Source organism: Augochlora pura, chromosome 7 (assembly GCF_028453695.1).
Source record: "Augochlora pura isolate Apur16 chromosome 7, APUR_v2.2.1, whole genome shotgun sequence".
Classification (NCBI taxonomy): Eukaryota; Metazoa; Arthropoda; class Insecta; order Hymenoptera; family Halictidae; genus Augochlora; species Augochlora pura.
The window spans coordinates 35,622,872-35,638,369 of record NC_135778.1 but is presented as its reverse complement, the minus strand read 5'-3'; the positions used below and the strand labels follow the sequence as shown (position 1 = coordinate 35,638,369).

The window sequence follows — 15,498 nt, the reverse complement described above, 5'->3', positions numbered from 1 at the left end:
TAGACATCAATAGACAAAATAACAGTCGAACAATACCTTATTCAGAAAAATACTAGTCATCGACTTGATGTCCCCATCCAACAATATAACAATTTTTCTATTCCTCCTTTATGACAGTTTTTATATTTGAAACTAAGAAAGAATTTCAATAATCAGCTCGCTCGTGTATGCTATTTTGATGCACATTATGCCAAATGTTTTCCAGAAATTCGGAATTACAAGAAAAAATTTATATTATCCGCCATTCATTATTGTTCTTCGAGAAACGGAAGCTCAATGAGTCGAATCGAATGGAGTCGAGCTGAATCGAGTCGAGTTGAGTCGAGTCGAACGTGGTCGTACCAACTTGGAATTAGAATCCAATTGTGTTCCAAGTTTCAATTCCATATTCCAAGTTCAATTTACTTTGATCGCTGCCCTGCCCTATTATAAACAGCTGATTGCTGATCTTGATCGATTCTATTTTTCACTTTTCTGGACGTAATTATGGTGAATTTATCGGTGTTGATATAAATAGAAAAGAAGAAATAATAATGAAGACTTCGCATCCTCTTTTTTTATCTAAGAAAATAAAATTGACCTTATCATTGATAATGTAAGCACATCGTCTAACCTTTTTCACCATCCATTGATCATCAAAGAACATTGTTTGAATTCATATTTTTGTTAATAATGTAGAGATATGTGCAGTTGTGACAAGACAATTGCATGTGCAATTTACTCAAGAAATCAAGAAAATTACAAGTGTATTAGCAATCAGGAATTCTTGCGTGTATAAATACCCTATAACATTCCTCAGATTTTGGAGGGATTTTGAGGAAAATGAAATAAATGACGCTTGTTATTATCTTCTATGAGTCATGTTGGTGATTAGACACGAAGATGAATACTGCAAAGCATAAAATATGGTTGGGAATTTATCAATGAAATATTACAAACAAAAAGAAAACAGAGACTTATATACATTAATCTTTTGCAGTATGGTCTCCGACTTCTTTTATCCCAATATGGGTGGGGTGGAGGAGCACATTTTTAATCTATCCCAATGTTTGTTGGATCAGGGTCACAAAGTTGTGGTGCTCACTCATTCGTACAGAGACAGAGTTGGAATACGTTACATGACCAATGGTCTGAAAGTATGTATTATGCTTGTTTATCAACAAAGGCTGCTCGTATATCTATTTTGTAACTAAATAGTTTCTTTTTCAAGGTATACTACATACCGGTAAAGGTCTTCTATAATCAGTGTGTTCTTCCTACTATGATCTGTTCCATTCCTCTGATCAGATATATTTTCATAAGGGAAGAAATTCAAATAGTGCACAGCCATTCGGCATTCTCTGCCCTTGCTCATGAAGGAATGCTGATAGGTCGATTGATGGGATTAAAAGTGAGTTGACAATCTCCTGTAAGAAAAGATCAAGATTATGGAATAGTAATTGTAATCAAAATTTCAGACAATTTTTACAGATCATTCACTTTTTGGTTTCGCTGACCCCTCTGCAATCTTGACAAATAAATTTTTAGAGATATCGTTGGCCGATTGTGATCATTGTATATGCGTATCACACACAGGTAAAGAGAACACGGTACTAAGAGCCAAAGTTCCAAAAGAGAAAATCTTTGTTATACCTAATGCAGTGGACACTACATTATTTATGCCGGATGTTAGTAAACGGGACAATAATTTTAGTAAGTTCGCCATCTACATGAAGTACATTTAAAATTTCAGCTGTATCGCACTTGCAGCTCGACACACGCAAAAGATACACAGTATTACTAATACTCCTCCCCGTTGTTAATTGTAGTTACGATAGTCATAGTGTCGCGACTAGTGTATCGCAAAGGCGTCGATTTATTAGCTCGCATTATACCCGATATTTGTAGTCGGCACGAGAATGTGCAGTTTTTGATTGCTGGAGATGGTCCAAAAAGATGGCTGATCGAGGAGGTACGAGAAAGAAACTTGTTGCAGCACAGAGTCACGTTGTTGGGCAGCTTGGAGCATTCTGAGATCAAGCATGTTCTGAACAAAGGCCATATCTTTCTGAACACTAGTCTGACTGAAGCATACTGTATGGCAATCGTCGAGGCTGCCTCCTGCGGGTAAATGTCAATCAATTTGGAAACATTAGAGCTGTAAATTTATCTTTCAGGTTTCTTTATCATAAAAGTATTCATTCATCTACAGGTTGCAAGTGGTTTCCACGAAAGTAGGTGGCATACCTGAAGTATTACCTCCTGATTTAATTTATTTAGTGGAACCCACTGTATCTGCCCTTGTTGAAGGGCTGGAGACTGCCATAACTGATTATAGGGAAAATACTACCAGATGCCTTTTCGAAGCCAATAGAAGAATAAGTCTGTTTTACAACTGGTTCAATATAACCAGAAGGACTGAAATAGTATACAATTTAGCGAGACAAGAACGAAGGAAGACTTTAGGCGAACAATTAGCAAACTATGTTCGCAGTGGAGTGTTAGCATATCTGTTGGTTGTGTCGTTATGCTATATTATTATACAAATTTTCGAACTTCTTGTACCAAGAAAGGTAGGTCGTATCAATTATGCATAACTCCGAGTGCTACTTCTTTTGGTTTGTTCATTAAAGATCGAATGCTTTCAGTACATCGATATCGCGAAGGATTACACAGATATGAATGTTATACACGTTCATGGAGATGGAGAAAAAGATTAACGATCTCTTCCTGTAAACCGGAAGCCGGTGTCTATGTTCTCCTTAGACCAAAACATTCCAACAATTAGACTACTGGTACAAATCTTAATACCTTCTTTTATATCTTTTATGTACGTATTAAAAACCAAAAAGCACAGTGTCTGAAGTACAAATACAATTGTTAGCGAAAATCGAGTCGATAAAAAGCAGAACTTTTTATTACTTCTTTCCTACGTATCGTATCACAAATGCAGTCCGATCACACCATACGTGAAAATTGTCTCATACATTTCGTTCATATATTTTTAATGAAATACTTTTTATTATGATAGTTGTAACATTGTATTCATGTGTCCGTATAATATTCGTTAATAGTTCACAGTTATAGTAAACTCACACAATGCTCGTTTACGTGTAAAATATATTGCATCGTTGGACATTAAAAAATACCTATATATTACGTGTAGGAATCGCTCGCATTCACAGTTCATGACACGTTTGCTCATTTATTTATATAACATAATCTACATTATAGTATTTTTAACTTAATGCACCGGAAATACCGTGACACAAATCCATCGCGCGTGTTCTCTGTGTGCATCAGTGTATGTGTACGAATGTGTAACTGTTTTTATTCACAATTCGTCTCAATAATCGTTCATGAAGATATTCACAGATACAGTCATATATTCAGCTTAAGCAGCTAAGTGCAAAATTTGTTCTTTTATTCTCATTTAATATCACGATTTGGAGATGATCAAAGTTTAATAAATGAAAAAGAAGAAAAAACAAATGAAAAGGCTACGTTGAAAATATAATAATATTTATTTTTATTATGTTGTACGTTAGATACAATAATAATAATAATAATAATATTAATAATAATACAATATCAATGATTTGTTTTCTGTGTTCTGCCTAATTAATTATCATTGTATTACTGTACATTTATCTATTTATACATAAATCTTTCACTCAAGGGTCTATGGTCTTCTCCTAAAAGATACAGCCGTTGTTTCTATCACGTGCTAAGAGAAGATCAAGGAACCTTAATCAACAACCATTATAAATATTAAGAGCGGTTCGATCAGTCGATAACATTCGTCCCGCTTAGCATATAAGAACAGAGTATTCCTGCCAATTCTCTTCAGTTCCTGATGGTTTTCGTTTCCGATTTAAAAAAAATCAAATTGGAGGGAAAAGAAAAGATCAGCCTGGCTCTCTGGGATACACGTAGATGTATATCGTACTAGAAATTCTCTTCTTCGCGACATCAAGAGAGATCTCGTGTAACAATACGCTTACAAATAAAACTTTAAAATATTAAAGGAAACGAGATGGATACTGCTTGCTCTCCGATCGACCGCCCCAATGTTGATCAAGGAAAATAGAGATATGCCGTTGAAAGTGAGATCCACACGTAGCCACACGCAGCAATCGAACCGGAAGTGTCCCTTAACACTCGTTGACCGGGGAAGATGAGTCCATTCGTCGATCACATCTGACCACGATTTTCGAATAACTTTTTCTGGTTTCTCTATAAATCGTACACATGCAAGTAATATCGTTAATACGAATGCTTTTTTTGTAATTTTTCCTTCGCATCAATGTATCCAAAAGCGTTAAGAAAGTACTAGAAGAGTTCTCGTCACCCTCATGATATCGCCTCCATACATAAGTATAATCATTTGATTCGTTTTGATATTTAAATAAAATTGTCCTTTACAGTCATTCAATGAAAATCTATTCTTTCCCATACTTTTTTCTTACTATCTCCCTTTTCTTAGTCCTTTGTGTCCAAGGTAATAGAACTTTTAACCGAAACCTTAAAAACAAAGTGTTTGAGATTTACTCATTGAGACACACAACGGATAAGTATGATCCTAGATAAAGAGCTCGTTGAGATTATGATGGCGCCGCGATAAAGCAAGAAATCCATAGGATTCATATACACATCGACACTCAATGTGATAGTTCCTGATAGTTCCAACGATCAGTGCACATTTTATGAATCAGCATCATATGTCCGATCGAGCTACCGCACGACAGATTTATTTTCCTCCTTGTTGCTCTACGTCTCGTTTTCCATTCCGTTTCGGTTCAAATCTTTTTGGTTTTATGAGTATACAGTATTGCATTCGTAACGTTACGGTTCTCCACGTATACACGAGTTCTAATCAATCGACATAGATCCTTCATGTTCACAACAACGAAGAACCATTCCGGAAGTAATGGTTGCGTGCCTTCTCTGAATCAGTGGATATCGACCGCTTTTTCTATATTTGTTCCTCGAAGAAGTGTGAATTATATGTACAATTTTAAGTTCACTTTCCTTTCCTCGTTTCGAGTATTTAGTCATTCAGTTCGGTGATACTTATGAAGGGAATAATGCCATACTGCGAGAAATGTGGTGTGTGTGTTTGTGTTCGTGTATGCGTGGGTGTCTAAAGTTCCCATTAACCCACAGAGTGAAAGGATACAAATGTGGGGGACCAAAGATTATTCTTGCATTAACCATAGAAAAAGAAATCTTAAATATATATTATGTATATACGTATGTGTAGTCGGTATTGCTTTTTGTTTGTTTTAATGAAGTACTCGTAACGGGTTCCTCAGAACTGTCATTTGGCATCTACAATAAATAAATAACGAACCATACTTGTAACTTGTAACGGGCCAAGCGTCGCGAATTTCCGTGGGTGTGAGGGATCGGTAAACGGTTCCAGGGAAGTGATTCACACACCTTCACCGTAATCACGATCACCGACGTTGATACGGTCAGGTGCTGCGGTTACGCTGAACCCAAGAATCCTATTATCAACTTTGTACATTTTTCCCTTCTTCGGTTTTTTTGATTTTCCCTGAGGAAGAAGATCTTATTAACGAATGTCCTTGAATTTATTCTTCCACGTTCAAGTGCAGAATGGAATAATTGCTACAGCTCTTAGAGCTGAACGATTACTTTGAGGCCGAAAAAAATGAAATACTTTGAGAATTGATTACCTTCACCTCCTGAAATTCTGTGGGCGCATTTGGATTAACGGCAGGTGCTGGTTTGCAGAGATCGTCTGCCTGTGCTTGGGGTCGCTGGGCCGACCGCCATTTACTGCGCTTATCTAAGAATTGCTTGGCGAACTCCGAGCTCTGTTTATTATCACCTAGGTAGTCCCGAACATATTCCTTCACTTCATACGCGGACTCGATGTCTCGCAGAAATCCGACGAACGTGGGTACTGGAAATCACAAACGGTATCAGAGGACTATTAAATCAGAACAACGTGCCCGCAAAAAGTGATCTAAAAACGACTTACTGTCCACGGACACTTGTAAACCGCTCAGTGCCTTGTTGCACCATTGTGTGAAATCATCTACCTTGGCAGTGTTCTGTTCAAAAAGTTTCTTCACTAATTCCTCTTCCCTCTTATTTTTGCTCTTGTTCACCTTGTTAGTTTGCAACATCTGGTTATTAGAAGGCGATTTGATTGTGACGGACTGCTTCGGCGGTTGCTTTGCGGTTGGGGTGGTTTTGATTGGAGTCGGGTCATCCCAGAAACCGCTGGTACCACCAGTATTATTCGGCCATGCTTGGCTGCTGCTAGACGCGCTAGAATTCGTCCAGTTCAAGCACTGAGAAGCAGTGCCCCAGATCCCAGCATTTTGCAGCACGTTCGTCGCCTCCTTCTGACCAGCCTTCTCTTGACGCTCCCTTTCTTGCTGCTAATGAATGATCAGCGTTAACAATTAATAACACACAATTACCGTTACACGACTACCGAAACAATACGAAGCAATACTATATGAGTACCGAAGCTACGTGTACGTGTTCTCTGTGTTTTAGTGTTAGGGCGGGGAAGATGAATAAGTACCTTTACCTTGGCGATGCGCTCCTGCTCTTCTTGCTGAATTTGCGCGAGACTCTTGACCTGCAACGGTTTCGTCGACGATGTAGCCTTCTCCGCCCATTTGAACTGCAATCGTTTTGACGAATCGGCTGCCGATGTCTCCTGAGTCGCTTCCATGGCCTTCTGCTGTGCCAGTTGCTGCTGCATCATTTGTTGTAACCGTTGCTCCTCCTGCAACGGAGTTTAGAATGTTACTTGTCTGTTCATACAGTTCCTAGACTGCGGTTTAGATTATCCTTGCGCGCACAGCTTTCTTCTCCCGCTCGAGTCTTTGGATTTCGGCAAACGAGTTGATAGGTGTGGGAGGAGGTGGTGCACGAGGAGCCTGCGCCCAGGGTGCTTTACTTCTTTCTTGTAGTTTCCGAAGTGCTTCCGCTTCCCGCCGTCTTTGTTCCGCTCGTCGGGCCTGCTCTTCAGCCTCTGCCTGTTTGCGCGCGTCTGCTTCTTTCCTACGGTAACAGATGTTTCATCAAATTTCACGACCAAGCGAGGACATATAGCATCGTAATCGGCGCAAAACCGTACCGCATTCTCTCTTCTTCCTGCTTTCGTTGCTCTTCTTCTAGCTTCTTTCTCTTCTCATCTTCCTTTTTCAGCTTCTCTTCTTGCTTCTTCATTTCTTCTTTCTTTCTTTTCTCCTCTTCTTGTTTTTTCTTCAAGTTCTGTTCCTCTTGCTTCCTCTTCTCCTCTCGTTTCTTCTCCTCCTCTTTGCGTTTCTTTTCTTCTCGCTTTTTCTCCTCCTCCTTCCGTTTCTTTTCTTCCTTTTTCTTGCGCTCTTCCTCTTGCTTGCGCTTCTCCTCATCTTTTCTCTTTTTTTCCTCTTCCTTTCGCTTTCTCTCTTCATCTTTTCGTTTCGCTTCTTCCGCTTGTCTGGCCTGCTCCTCTTTCTTCTTTTGTTCAACTTCTTCCTCGGCTTGTCGCTGCAATTCCTCTTGCTTTCTCAGTTCTTCTTTCTTTCTGTCTTCCTGTAACCTAAGGTTCTGTTCTTCCTGAAATGCGATTCGGTATCTTTGATGATATTTGGAATTTTGTACAGATTAATAACTAGTTTTTTGATCGTTTACTAACCAATATTTGCTGTTCAGTCTTTATTTCTTTCGTATGTAGATCCCACAAAGACGTAGGCATCTGTCCAGGCGGTACTGCGGGTATCGGTCCAACCTGCGAAACGCAACTTCAACTTAACATTACCCGGACAGTTTCACCTAAGATTCTAAGATGATCCATTAATGTTTATCATTAATATGATTGAAATGATTCAGCGTGTACCTGTGCTAACCAGTTCTGTGCATTAAATTGTGGAGTGATTTGTGGCGGAGGCTGCGGCCAAACGGTATCCACGTGCGCTGTCTGCGGATGACCGTTTGCATTAACATTCAACTGTCGTAACAACGATTTTATAGGATTGTCTTGCTGTGCCGCGGGTGGGGGAGTTGAATTTATATTCGTTTGCTGCAATCCCGGAATATTTTGCATTCCACCCAATTGTTGTATGAGCTGTTGTATAGGATCTACAGCGGGAGGATGAGCTGCTGTGTTAGAATGGGGATTCGACGTTAGGTGAGTGGCGTCTGGTTGGAGTTTCGCCTGTGAATGTTCACGTGATAAAATTAATTAAGTGACGAACAACGTTGCAACAAACTTGCAGATCAATCCATAGCACATTCAATTTTCTACAAACCTGCTGCATTTGTGAAAATAGTTGCATAACTGGATTCGAAGACTGAGGCGGCAAATGAGGTACAAACGGAGGGGAGGAGATTGCTGGTACTTCCGATATCTCCGCGTTTTGAAGGACGAACTGACAAATCAATTGATTCTGTTCGACAGGGCTCAAGGTGGCCCAATGCTCGGACTGAGAAAGCTTCGCTATGGCGGTCGTTCGCATTTGCCTGAGCAGCATCTGCTGATTTTGCAGTAACCGCATATGCTGGTATTGAAGTAAAAGAAGTGGGTCTTCTATACCAGTCTTTGGTAATGTAGGTAAACCGGCGGGTACCTTGTTCGATACCGCGGGTATTCCCTGATCCGTTAACTAAAAGAATAAAGCAAACGTAAGAAAACAATTCTGAGTATTGTTAGAAATAAATTAAAACGACAGAATCAACTATACCTTTAAGGCAGGAATAGGAGGTCCTGGGTTAAATGGAACTCTACCACATATTTTCATTAACTCCCCTAAAGTTGTGTACCGCTCGTCACAAGTTCTCCTTATCATCAATCCAGCGGTGAAGTAACCAGATTTACACCATTCCGCCATTTCGCTTGCTAAGAACGGACCCTGAACTTCACCCTGTGGATCACGGTAAAACCATTTCTCCTGTCCACTCGTCGATGGAACTGTAGAAGGTTGGTTACCAATAGAGGGCGGTACACTGGCAGTAGTTTTCTCCCTATGACTCTCTTCGTCCGCCATTAATTTTGCTACTAATGCATCCGCCTCTTCCTTCATTCTGTCCAAGTCATCATCGCCTTTCTGCCTGGTCTCCTCTGTCCCTGTGCCTTGCACAACGATGCTCTTCTGAGACTCTGTTTGCAACGGGATCTGTTGTCTCTTCGCGACTGAAATCGGATGGTCCACCTTTACTTCTACCTGAAGAATCTCCTCTCTACTTTTCGTTTTACTTGGAGATATAACGTTCCCCGAACAGTCAACAGACGTCGACTTCCCAATCTCGGTTTCTCCCGTGGGTTTAGTCATGACTGTGGCCGTCGTACTGCTTCTTTTTTTAACGTTTTCAGACGACAACGCCGACACCGACGCCAACGTCGACGCCGGTACCAATGTCGATGCCGACACCGACGCTGATGCCGAGGCAGACGTTGGCATTGACACCGACGCTGGTGTCTTCGTAACTACATTGTCCGTCGGTGTGATCGATGGTTTCATCGACGGCGGCGAATTACTTCTCCTCTCCTTCTCGGTGAACTTATCTTTGGTGTCAAGTGGGTGCAAAGACTTCTGCCTTTCTTTACTGATTGTATGGGTACTAATTGTACTGCTCGGTGGACCGCGGTTCAGAGGTTGTCCCTGAGATGAGCTGTAATGTAAATGCTTTCCACTAGGTTTCGTTGTACTACCAGCACTCCCCTCGGATACACGTCGAGTCCTTGATTCTTGAGTACCACCTGCACTGATCACTCCATCTTCGTCATCGTCCGAATATATTCCACCGTGGAACGCTCCAGAAGCATCAAAACTGCCTCCGCTTTCGCTGGGATTTTCGGTGGCCCTAGAATACGCAGTTTGTTATGTATTAAAACTAAATTACAAGTACCCCAGAACGATAGTGATCCTATCCAAGCGAAAAGATACCATTCAGGAAGGTTATCATGATTAATATCATGATGATTTGATTCCCAGGTACGAGCAATACGGGCTGGTGGATGATGACTTAGATCGTGCGAGGGTCTGTGATTCACGCGGTGCTCGAATCTTCCACCTTTGGTTACACCTTCCTCTCCTTCTCCTTCGTTTCGATCTAATCTATCCCTATCCATGCTTCCTCCTTCACGCCAACTGCTTCTACCTGATAACGACAATTTAACTGAAGCGGTAACATTTGTTGCCCATTGGTACGAATTAGCTACTCAGACGGGCTCTAGTACTAACCTCCCCATTTACGCCAGCCGTCGTCGTCTTCTGTACCAGCGCCACGATGACGCCGCCAATTACCTTCCACAACGGAACCACCACCAGGTCCACGACTCAATTCTTTTCTAGGACTAGTAGAACCATTCCATTCGCCCGGATCTGAGGCCCCGTTTCTTTCCGACCACCCACGTTCGCTTTGAGATCTATCGAACGGGCGGTTTCTTCCCTGGATATACGAAACACATATTCACTATTTAATTAAACGGCAACACTCTTCCATTTTCAAACAAACGTCGTGTTTCGTTAGAGTACAATAACAATTACGTACTGGAAATGGCATGCTATCAATTCTTCTACCATCTCCTGAATCATCGAAACCAACTCCTCGAGAATAATGGGACGAGTACAAGCTTCCCCTACTACTTTTTCCTCGCACTCCACGATCGACGCTTCCACCCCTACCTTGACCACCGACATTGGTTATTCCTCCATTCCACATTCGCTGAAAAAAATAGGATATATTAACTTATTTTATTAACCATAATCGAATTACATCAACAAAGCTATATTAAACTTGATTGACCAAAAGCAAATTTTCAATAAATAAATTTTCTAAATAAAGATAAAGAGTATAAAGTTAAATAGAAAATGATAACTAAATAGTCATGATTATATAAAGTACACAACGGTAGATAGGATAGTGCTATGAAGAACTGGCACAAGGGCTCCAGTGTTATATTTATAGATAGAAACTGACTTCGTGAAGCAGTTCCCAATATAGGATGCAACAAGAATATACAATTGTTAAATGATATTAATTATTATTGTGTACAAAGATTGATAGATATGAAACTATATTAGAAATATTAGAAAGAAAAATTTAATTTGTCAAGATTAATGGTAGTTTTAGGTATTTTTTAAATTAAATTCCTTTTTAATGTTGAAATTGTATCAAATATAAAAGTATATTTCATTAATTACCGTTTCATCTTCTGTCATTTGTATAAGAGCCAAAGGAGGTTGAGTTTTCTCAATATATAATGTTGAGAAATTTGTCAATGATTCTGGTGGCTTACAATTACGATCAAATAGAATTAGCATCTCTTCTCTTCCATATCTATGTTCCGCTAATTGGTAACGTGGAGTAGTTAAACTTGTAGTACCTCCACCACCTCCACCATTATTACAACTGTCTGCAGACAGATTGCGCAACCTATGCAAAAGTTGACAAAAGAAAAAATATATGTATACATACAAATCATGATGATTGTGCGATCATTAATGAAGACTACAAACCATTCTGGACCAAATTTCATAGAATCCGTCATGATGGGCTATAAGCTGAAAGATACAAAAAATCTTGTTAATAACATGTACGATCCATAGATAAGAAATTTTGTTAGTAGAAATATGTGTAAACAACTACAGAAGGTGCAACAACAGTGATCTCGACACAAGTCGTGTCTACTTGAACCTGTTGCTCAATGAAAATTGAACAAGCCATGAGTGTGGAACATCAACAATGATGGCAATAACGAAGAAAACTTCTCATTCGCGAAAGAAATATTCGATACGGCTAAAGAGCAGAATAAAAGTAAAGGCGAAGGTGAAAAAGCACAACAGATAGTTGGCTGAAATGCTCTCTTACAGGATTCTACAATTTTTTTCAGGATCGATTATGCATTAAAGCACACAGCAATACCGTCAGAAATACTTGGTGGTAAAGATGTTAGTACCAATCAACACAGACATTCAGTTCAATTGAAATAGTACGCATTTATTTATACGTCGTGCTCCTAAACAGGCCGATTTTCGTGAGCCCAGGTGGCAACGTTAACCAAACATTTTTCTCGTTCGTGTATGTCATAAAGGTTCGCGGACGTCGTTCTGTTTATAGTGAATCAACAATCATCAAACCCGATTGCTCACAGGGATAGGAATACGAGGTGGAAAGAAGCTACAAATGACAAAAATACCTCACTGATCTTCGAAATTACTGAGGATAGCGATACAACACACCAATATGGCTGATGGTTTTTTTTGGGGGAAACGAAGCGCATGCGGGGACCCTTGCTACACCTGAAGCAATCGAAAGTCTCTAGAAAAACTGATTAGATTTTCTTCTAACAATTATCTGATGAAACATGAATTTTTACTTTTCCCAATTTTTCTTATTTATCTTGTGCTATCGTAGAATATTTGCTAAGTTAGAGGCGTCTTATCTTAAAACATACATATAAATATGTGTAGATATATACTGTATCATTTGACTTTATTTACCCTATGTGTGTATTTACGCATTTGTTATTGGTTAGTAGCCTTAACTACTAGACGTCTTAAAATTGAAAATCAATCTAAAAGAAATGACCTCCTAAATACATAGTTTTATATCACATCACAACAATTTCTCTTTTATTGAAACAAAGGTACTTTCCTGTTCATTGATAAGAAAGACTATAAAGACAGGTTTCTGACATAAATGTAATATATTTGTAATAAAATCAGACAAAATAATGCGGTTTCTTGACTATTATGCCATATTCTGCAACTGCTGGAGTGAGATCCTCCATAGTCAGTGTATAACGTCGATCTTTTCCTTTTGTTTTAGTGGTTTGATTAGCCCCACGAGTCTTGCAATGTTGTAGAGCATCATTTGCTATTTCTGATATGAATTTCTGTGCTGCCAAGGAAACCAGCCTTACTCTATAATTAACAAAAATATTTTTACAAAAGTAATTTAAGTATTAAATTCCAATATTTATGAGTTCTGTATTACATTCTAGGGTCTGTGGTATTGAAGCCAGCTGTGTGTAAATAATGTTCACTGATTGCATCTGGTACCTAAAAAAGACATTTATCAACCACTGCAATTTCTACTTCAAAGTAACGAATATTACATCGAATTATCTTTTTTATTACCGTTGGAGTATAATCTTCAAGCTGTAATAAAAAATCAGAAAGGGGCTGTCCAGCTGTTTTTGATTCCTCATTTCCACTGTACATTGGTGGGGTTTCTCTTCCAAAATCTTCTGCCATTTTAATAAATACTTCCTTCTGTAATATTTCAAATCTAAAGAAGAAGAGTATTACAAATTACGTATTTATCTGTTCGTTCTTAAACTTTTAATTCTAACCTCCAAAATAATAAATAAATAAATATGCAAGAAACGAAAACTTTAAGTAAATGTAATAACTACGTAAAATGTTTCTTTCGAATGCAATATTGATTCCTTTAATCAAATGATATTAGAATCAGCATAACGTTCATTAATGAAATCACAAACAATGTAACTGTGAAACGAATGCGCACTATACTAACGAGCATGTAGCATCAATGAAATTCAAACATTTGCATACATAACTGTTATATAGTGAACCTACTCTTGCACACCTCAAAGCCGCAGCTTGACCCTTTAGCAAGGGCTGATATAGAAATTTTCTTTGCTCCGATTAGCTGACGATTCACAGCTAAGACAGGATCCACTGCGGATTGGATGTGCAGTAAAATGGTGGAAATGTGCGCGCCAGCTCAAAGAATAAAAGAAGCGTAAAAGAATATAAAGAATACGTGTATATATATATATATATATGTGCAATTATAACCTCTCAATATGTATGCATGCATCTTTCGCTAGGGAATGCATTAGGAGATGTATCTATATATACTCTAAGGCTCTCCATGTTCAAAGGGAAATGTGTCTATCACCTTCCCGTAGTTTATTATATTTTGCATGTAATTTCGTACACTCTAATTATCAATAATGTGTAATACTTCATTTATAAGCCATCACTGTAATATTAACTTATTACATAATGCAAACGTATCAACAAACAATTAATAAAAATTTACAGTCTCGTGAAGTGCAATTAATATTCATTTAAAATGCAATGTAAAAATTCTTTGTTCATACAGAAATGCATCTAACAAAATTATGTTACGACAACTGTAAAGTCTTTTTTAATGACAAAGATGGAAGCAATGAATTGCTCTGAACTTTCTCATATTTTAACGTGTTTAAACGTACACTCTGAGCAATTTGTTCTACTGTATGTGATAGACCATAATAATCCACAAATAAACCTTCTGGATCCACCAAGTACATGATAATTGTATGGTCAACCTAATAAAAAAAACATTGGTATTAATATTTTACACTAAAATTACCAAGTAATATTATATTACTAACAATGTAATCTGAATCTTTGTCCTTGGGCCCACTACTATAGTATACTCTATAAGCTTTACACACTTCAGCAACCTGTTCTTTGGAGCCAGTCAGGGCAACAAATTTATCAGAAAACTCTTTGATGTATTTCCCTACCACCTCTGGTGTATCCCTATCTGGGTCTACAGAGATAAATATTGGTTGCACTGTTGTACTGTATTCTTTTTCTGGAACATGATGCAACAATAAGAACATAAAATGTATTACAACTATTAATATTTCCTAGTGTTAAAGGCATACCAAGAAGATTGACAACTGCTGTTAGTTTCTCAAGTTCATCAGGACATATGTCTGGACAATGCGTAAATCCAAAATATATCATGACCCATTTTCCTAAGAAATCATCCGATCTAACTAATTTCCCATTGGAATCAATCAGTTCGAATTTTCCTCCTATTGCAGCTTTTCCTATTTCACGTCTCCTTTCTTTTTCCAATAAAAGATCTTTCTGCTGCTTCAAATAATATATATACAATATAAATGCTCCTCCAAGTATACTCGTGATTGTTGCGCTTTTCACTGTAATAGGGCTCTTGATTTGAAAAATACGTTTTTCCTTCTTTGGTAACGATCTGAGGTCCATTTTCTGATATGAATTTTTCCACGTATTTATACATCGAATATGTAAATAATTCTGTTTATATGTATACGCATGGTGCAAGCACTTCTAAAAACAGAACCGAACAATATTTATTTAACGATTAACAAGGAAATTAAGGAAACAATGCGAAAGAAATATTTGAGTACACAGTTATGAAAATACTACTACTTGTATCAATCAAACCGTGTATAAATCGTCCGTATTTCTTTACACTTCAGGATACATCATTTTTAATAGTGCTTACGTTTCGAAGAATTTGATTCGTACATCTGTTAAACAGCGAGATCGATTGATTAATTAAATTTGACATTGTTTCGCCGGGACATTTAACAACCATTTAGAGGTTATGTGCGATGATGAGTCAATGAGATAAATAACGGAAACACGTGTATAACACTGGCGCGCGTAATTTAAAAAATTCCACGCTCATATCTAGAAATTTTTTTAACGTGATGCATTATAGAAAATTGTTTTCAACCTACAATCTATTATATAT

At 38.3% G+C, this 15,498-nt stretch overlaps 4 protein-coding genes across 14 annotated transcripts; 1 reads left to right on the top strand and 3 right to left on the bottom strand.

Moving 5' to 3' along the window:
* The first annotated feature begins 362 nt into the window (after positions 1 to 362).
* Positions 363 to 2,884, top strand: Pig-a (phosphatidylinositol glycan anchor biosynthesis class A). The gene is made up of 8 exons (XM_078188216.1): positions 363 to 595; positions 679 to 908; positions 980 to 1,136; positions 1,211 to 1,390; positions 1,458 to 1,692; positions 1,809 to 2,106; positions 2,192 to 2,552; positions 2,628 to 2,884. The coding sequence occupies exons 2-8, from the start codon at positions 883 to 885 to the stop codon at positions 2,697 to 2,699; spliced, it is 1,329 nt and encodes a 442-aa protein (XP_078044342.1). The 5' UTR covers positions 363 to 595; positions 679 to 882; the 3' UTR covers positions 2,700 to 2,884.
* A 22-nt stretch (positions 2,885 to 2,906) lies between these two features.
* Positions 2,907 to 12,234, bottom strand: LOC144473874 (GIGYF family protein Gyf). Of its 8 annotated transcripts, none has more exons than XM_078188208.1 (17): positions 12,152 to 12,234; positions 11,472 to 11,516; positions 11,157 to 11,388; positions 10,504 to 10,677; positions 10,194 to 10,401; positions 9,897 to 10,110; positions 8,694 to 9,813; positions 8,262 to 8,615; positions 7,850 to 8,167; positions 7,649 to 7,741; positions 7,106 to 7,569; positions 6,828 to 7,029; positions 6,545 to 6,751; positions 5,990 to 6,395; positions 5,682 to 5,911; positions 5,422 to 5,539; positions 2,907 to 4,215 (listed from the first exon to the last, which is right to left on the bottom strand). In XM_078188208.1, exons 2-17 carry the CDS (start codon positions 11,501 to 11,503, stop codon positions 3,980 to 3,982), a joined length of 4,608 nt encoding a protein of 1,535 aa, XP_078044334.1. In that variant the 5' UTR covers positions 11,504 to 11,516; positions 12,152 to 12,234; the 3' UTR covers positions 2,907 to 3,979. The 8 variants fall into 8 exon arrangements, 7 of the variants coding, with proteins under 7 accessions (XP_078044334.1, XP_078044336.1, XP_078044337.1 ...); XM_078188210.1 differs by having other exon boundaries at positions 5,990 to 6,392; XM_078188211.1 differs by having other exon boundaries at positions 6,551 to 6,751.
* Positions 12,235 to 12,558: 324 nt separating this feature from the next.
* Positions 12,559 to 13,526, bottom strand: LOC144473878 (transcription initiation factor TFIID subunit 10). The gene is made up of 4 exons (XM_078188221.1): positions 13,495 to 13,526; positions 13,095 to 13,229; positions 12,952 to 13,016; positions 12,559 to 12,878 (listed from the first exon to the last, which is right to left on the bottom strand). Exons 1-4 carry the CDS (start codon positions 13,498 to 13,500, stop codon positions 12,677 to 12,679), a joined length of 408 nt encoding a protein of 135 aa, XP_078044347.1. The 5' UTR covers positions 13,501 to 13,526; the 3' UTR covers positions 12,559 to 12,676.
* Positions 13,153 to 15,377, bottom strand: Scox (Synthesis of cytochrome c oxidase). Of its 4 annotated transcripts, none has more exons than XM_078188219.1 (5): positions 15,247 to 15,377; positions 14,642 to 15,068; positions 14,363 to 14,568; positions 14,201 to 14,296; positions 13,153 to 13,245 (listed from the first exon to the last, which is right to left on the bottom strand). In XM_078188219.1, exons 1-5 carry the CDS (start codon positions 15,337 to 15,339, stop codon positions 13,240 to 13,242), a joined length of 828 nt encoding a protein of 275 aa, XP_078044345.1. In that variant the 5' UTR covers positions 15,340 to 15,377; the 3' UTR covers positions 13,153 to 13,239. The 4 variants fall into 4 exon arrangements, with proteins under 4 accessions (XP_078044345.1, XP_078044346.1, XP_078044344.1 ...); XM_078188220.1 differs by lacking the exon at positions 13,153 to 13,245 and adding an exon at positions 13,832 to 13,965; XM_078188218.1 differs by lacking the exon at positions 13,153 to 13,245 and having other exon boundaries at positions 13,872 to 14,296; positions 14,642 to 15,065; positions 15,247 to 15,351.
* Positions 15,378 to 15,498: the final 121 nt, after the last annotated feature.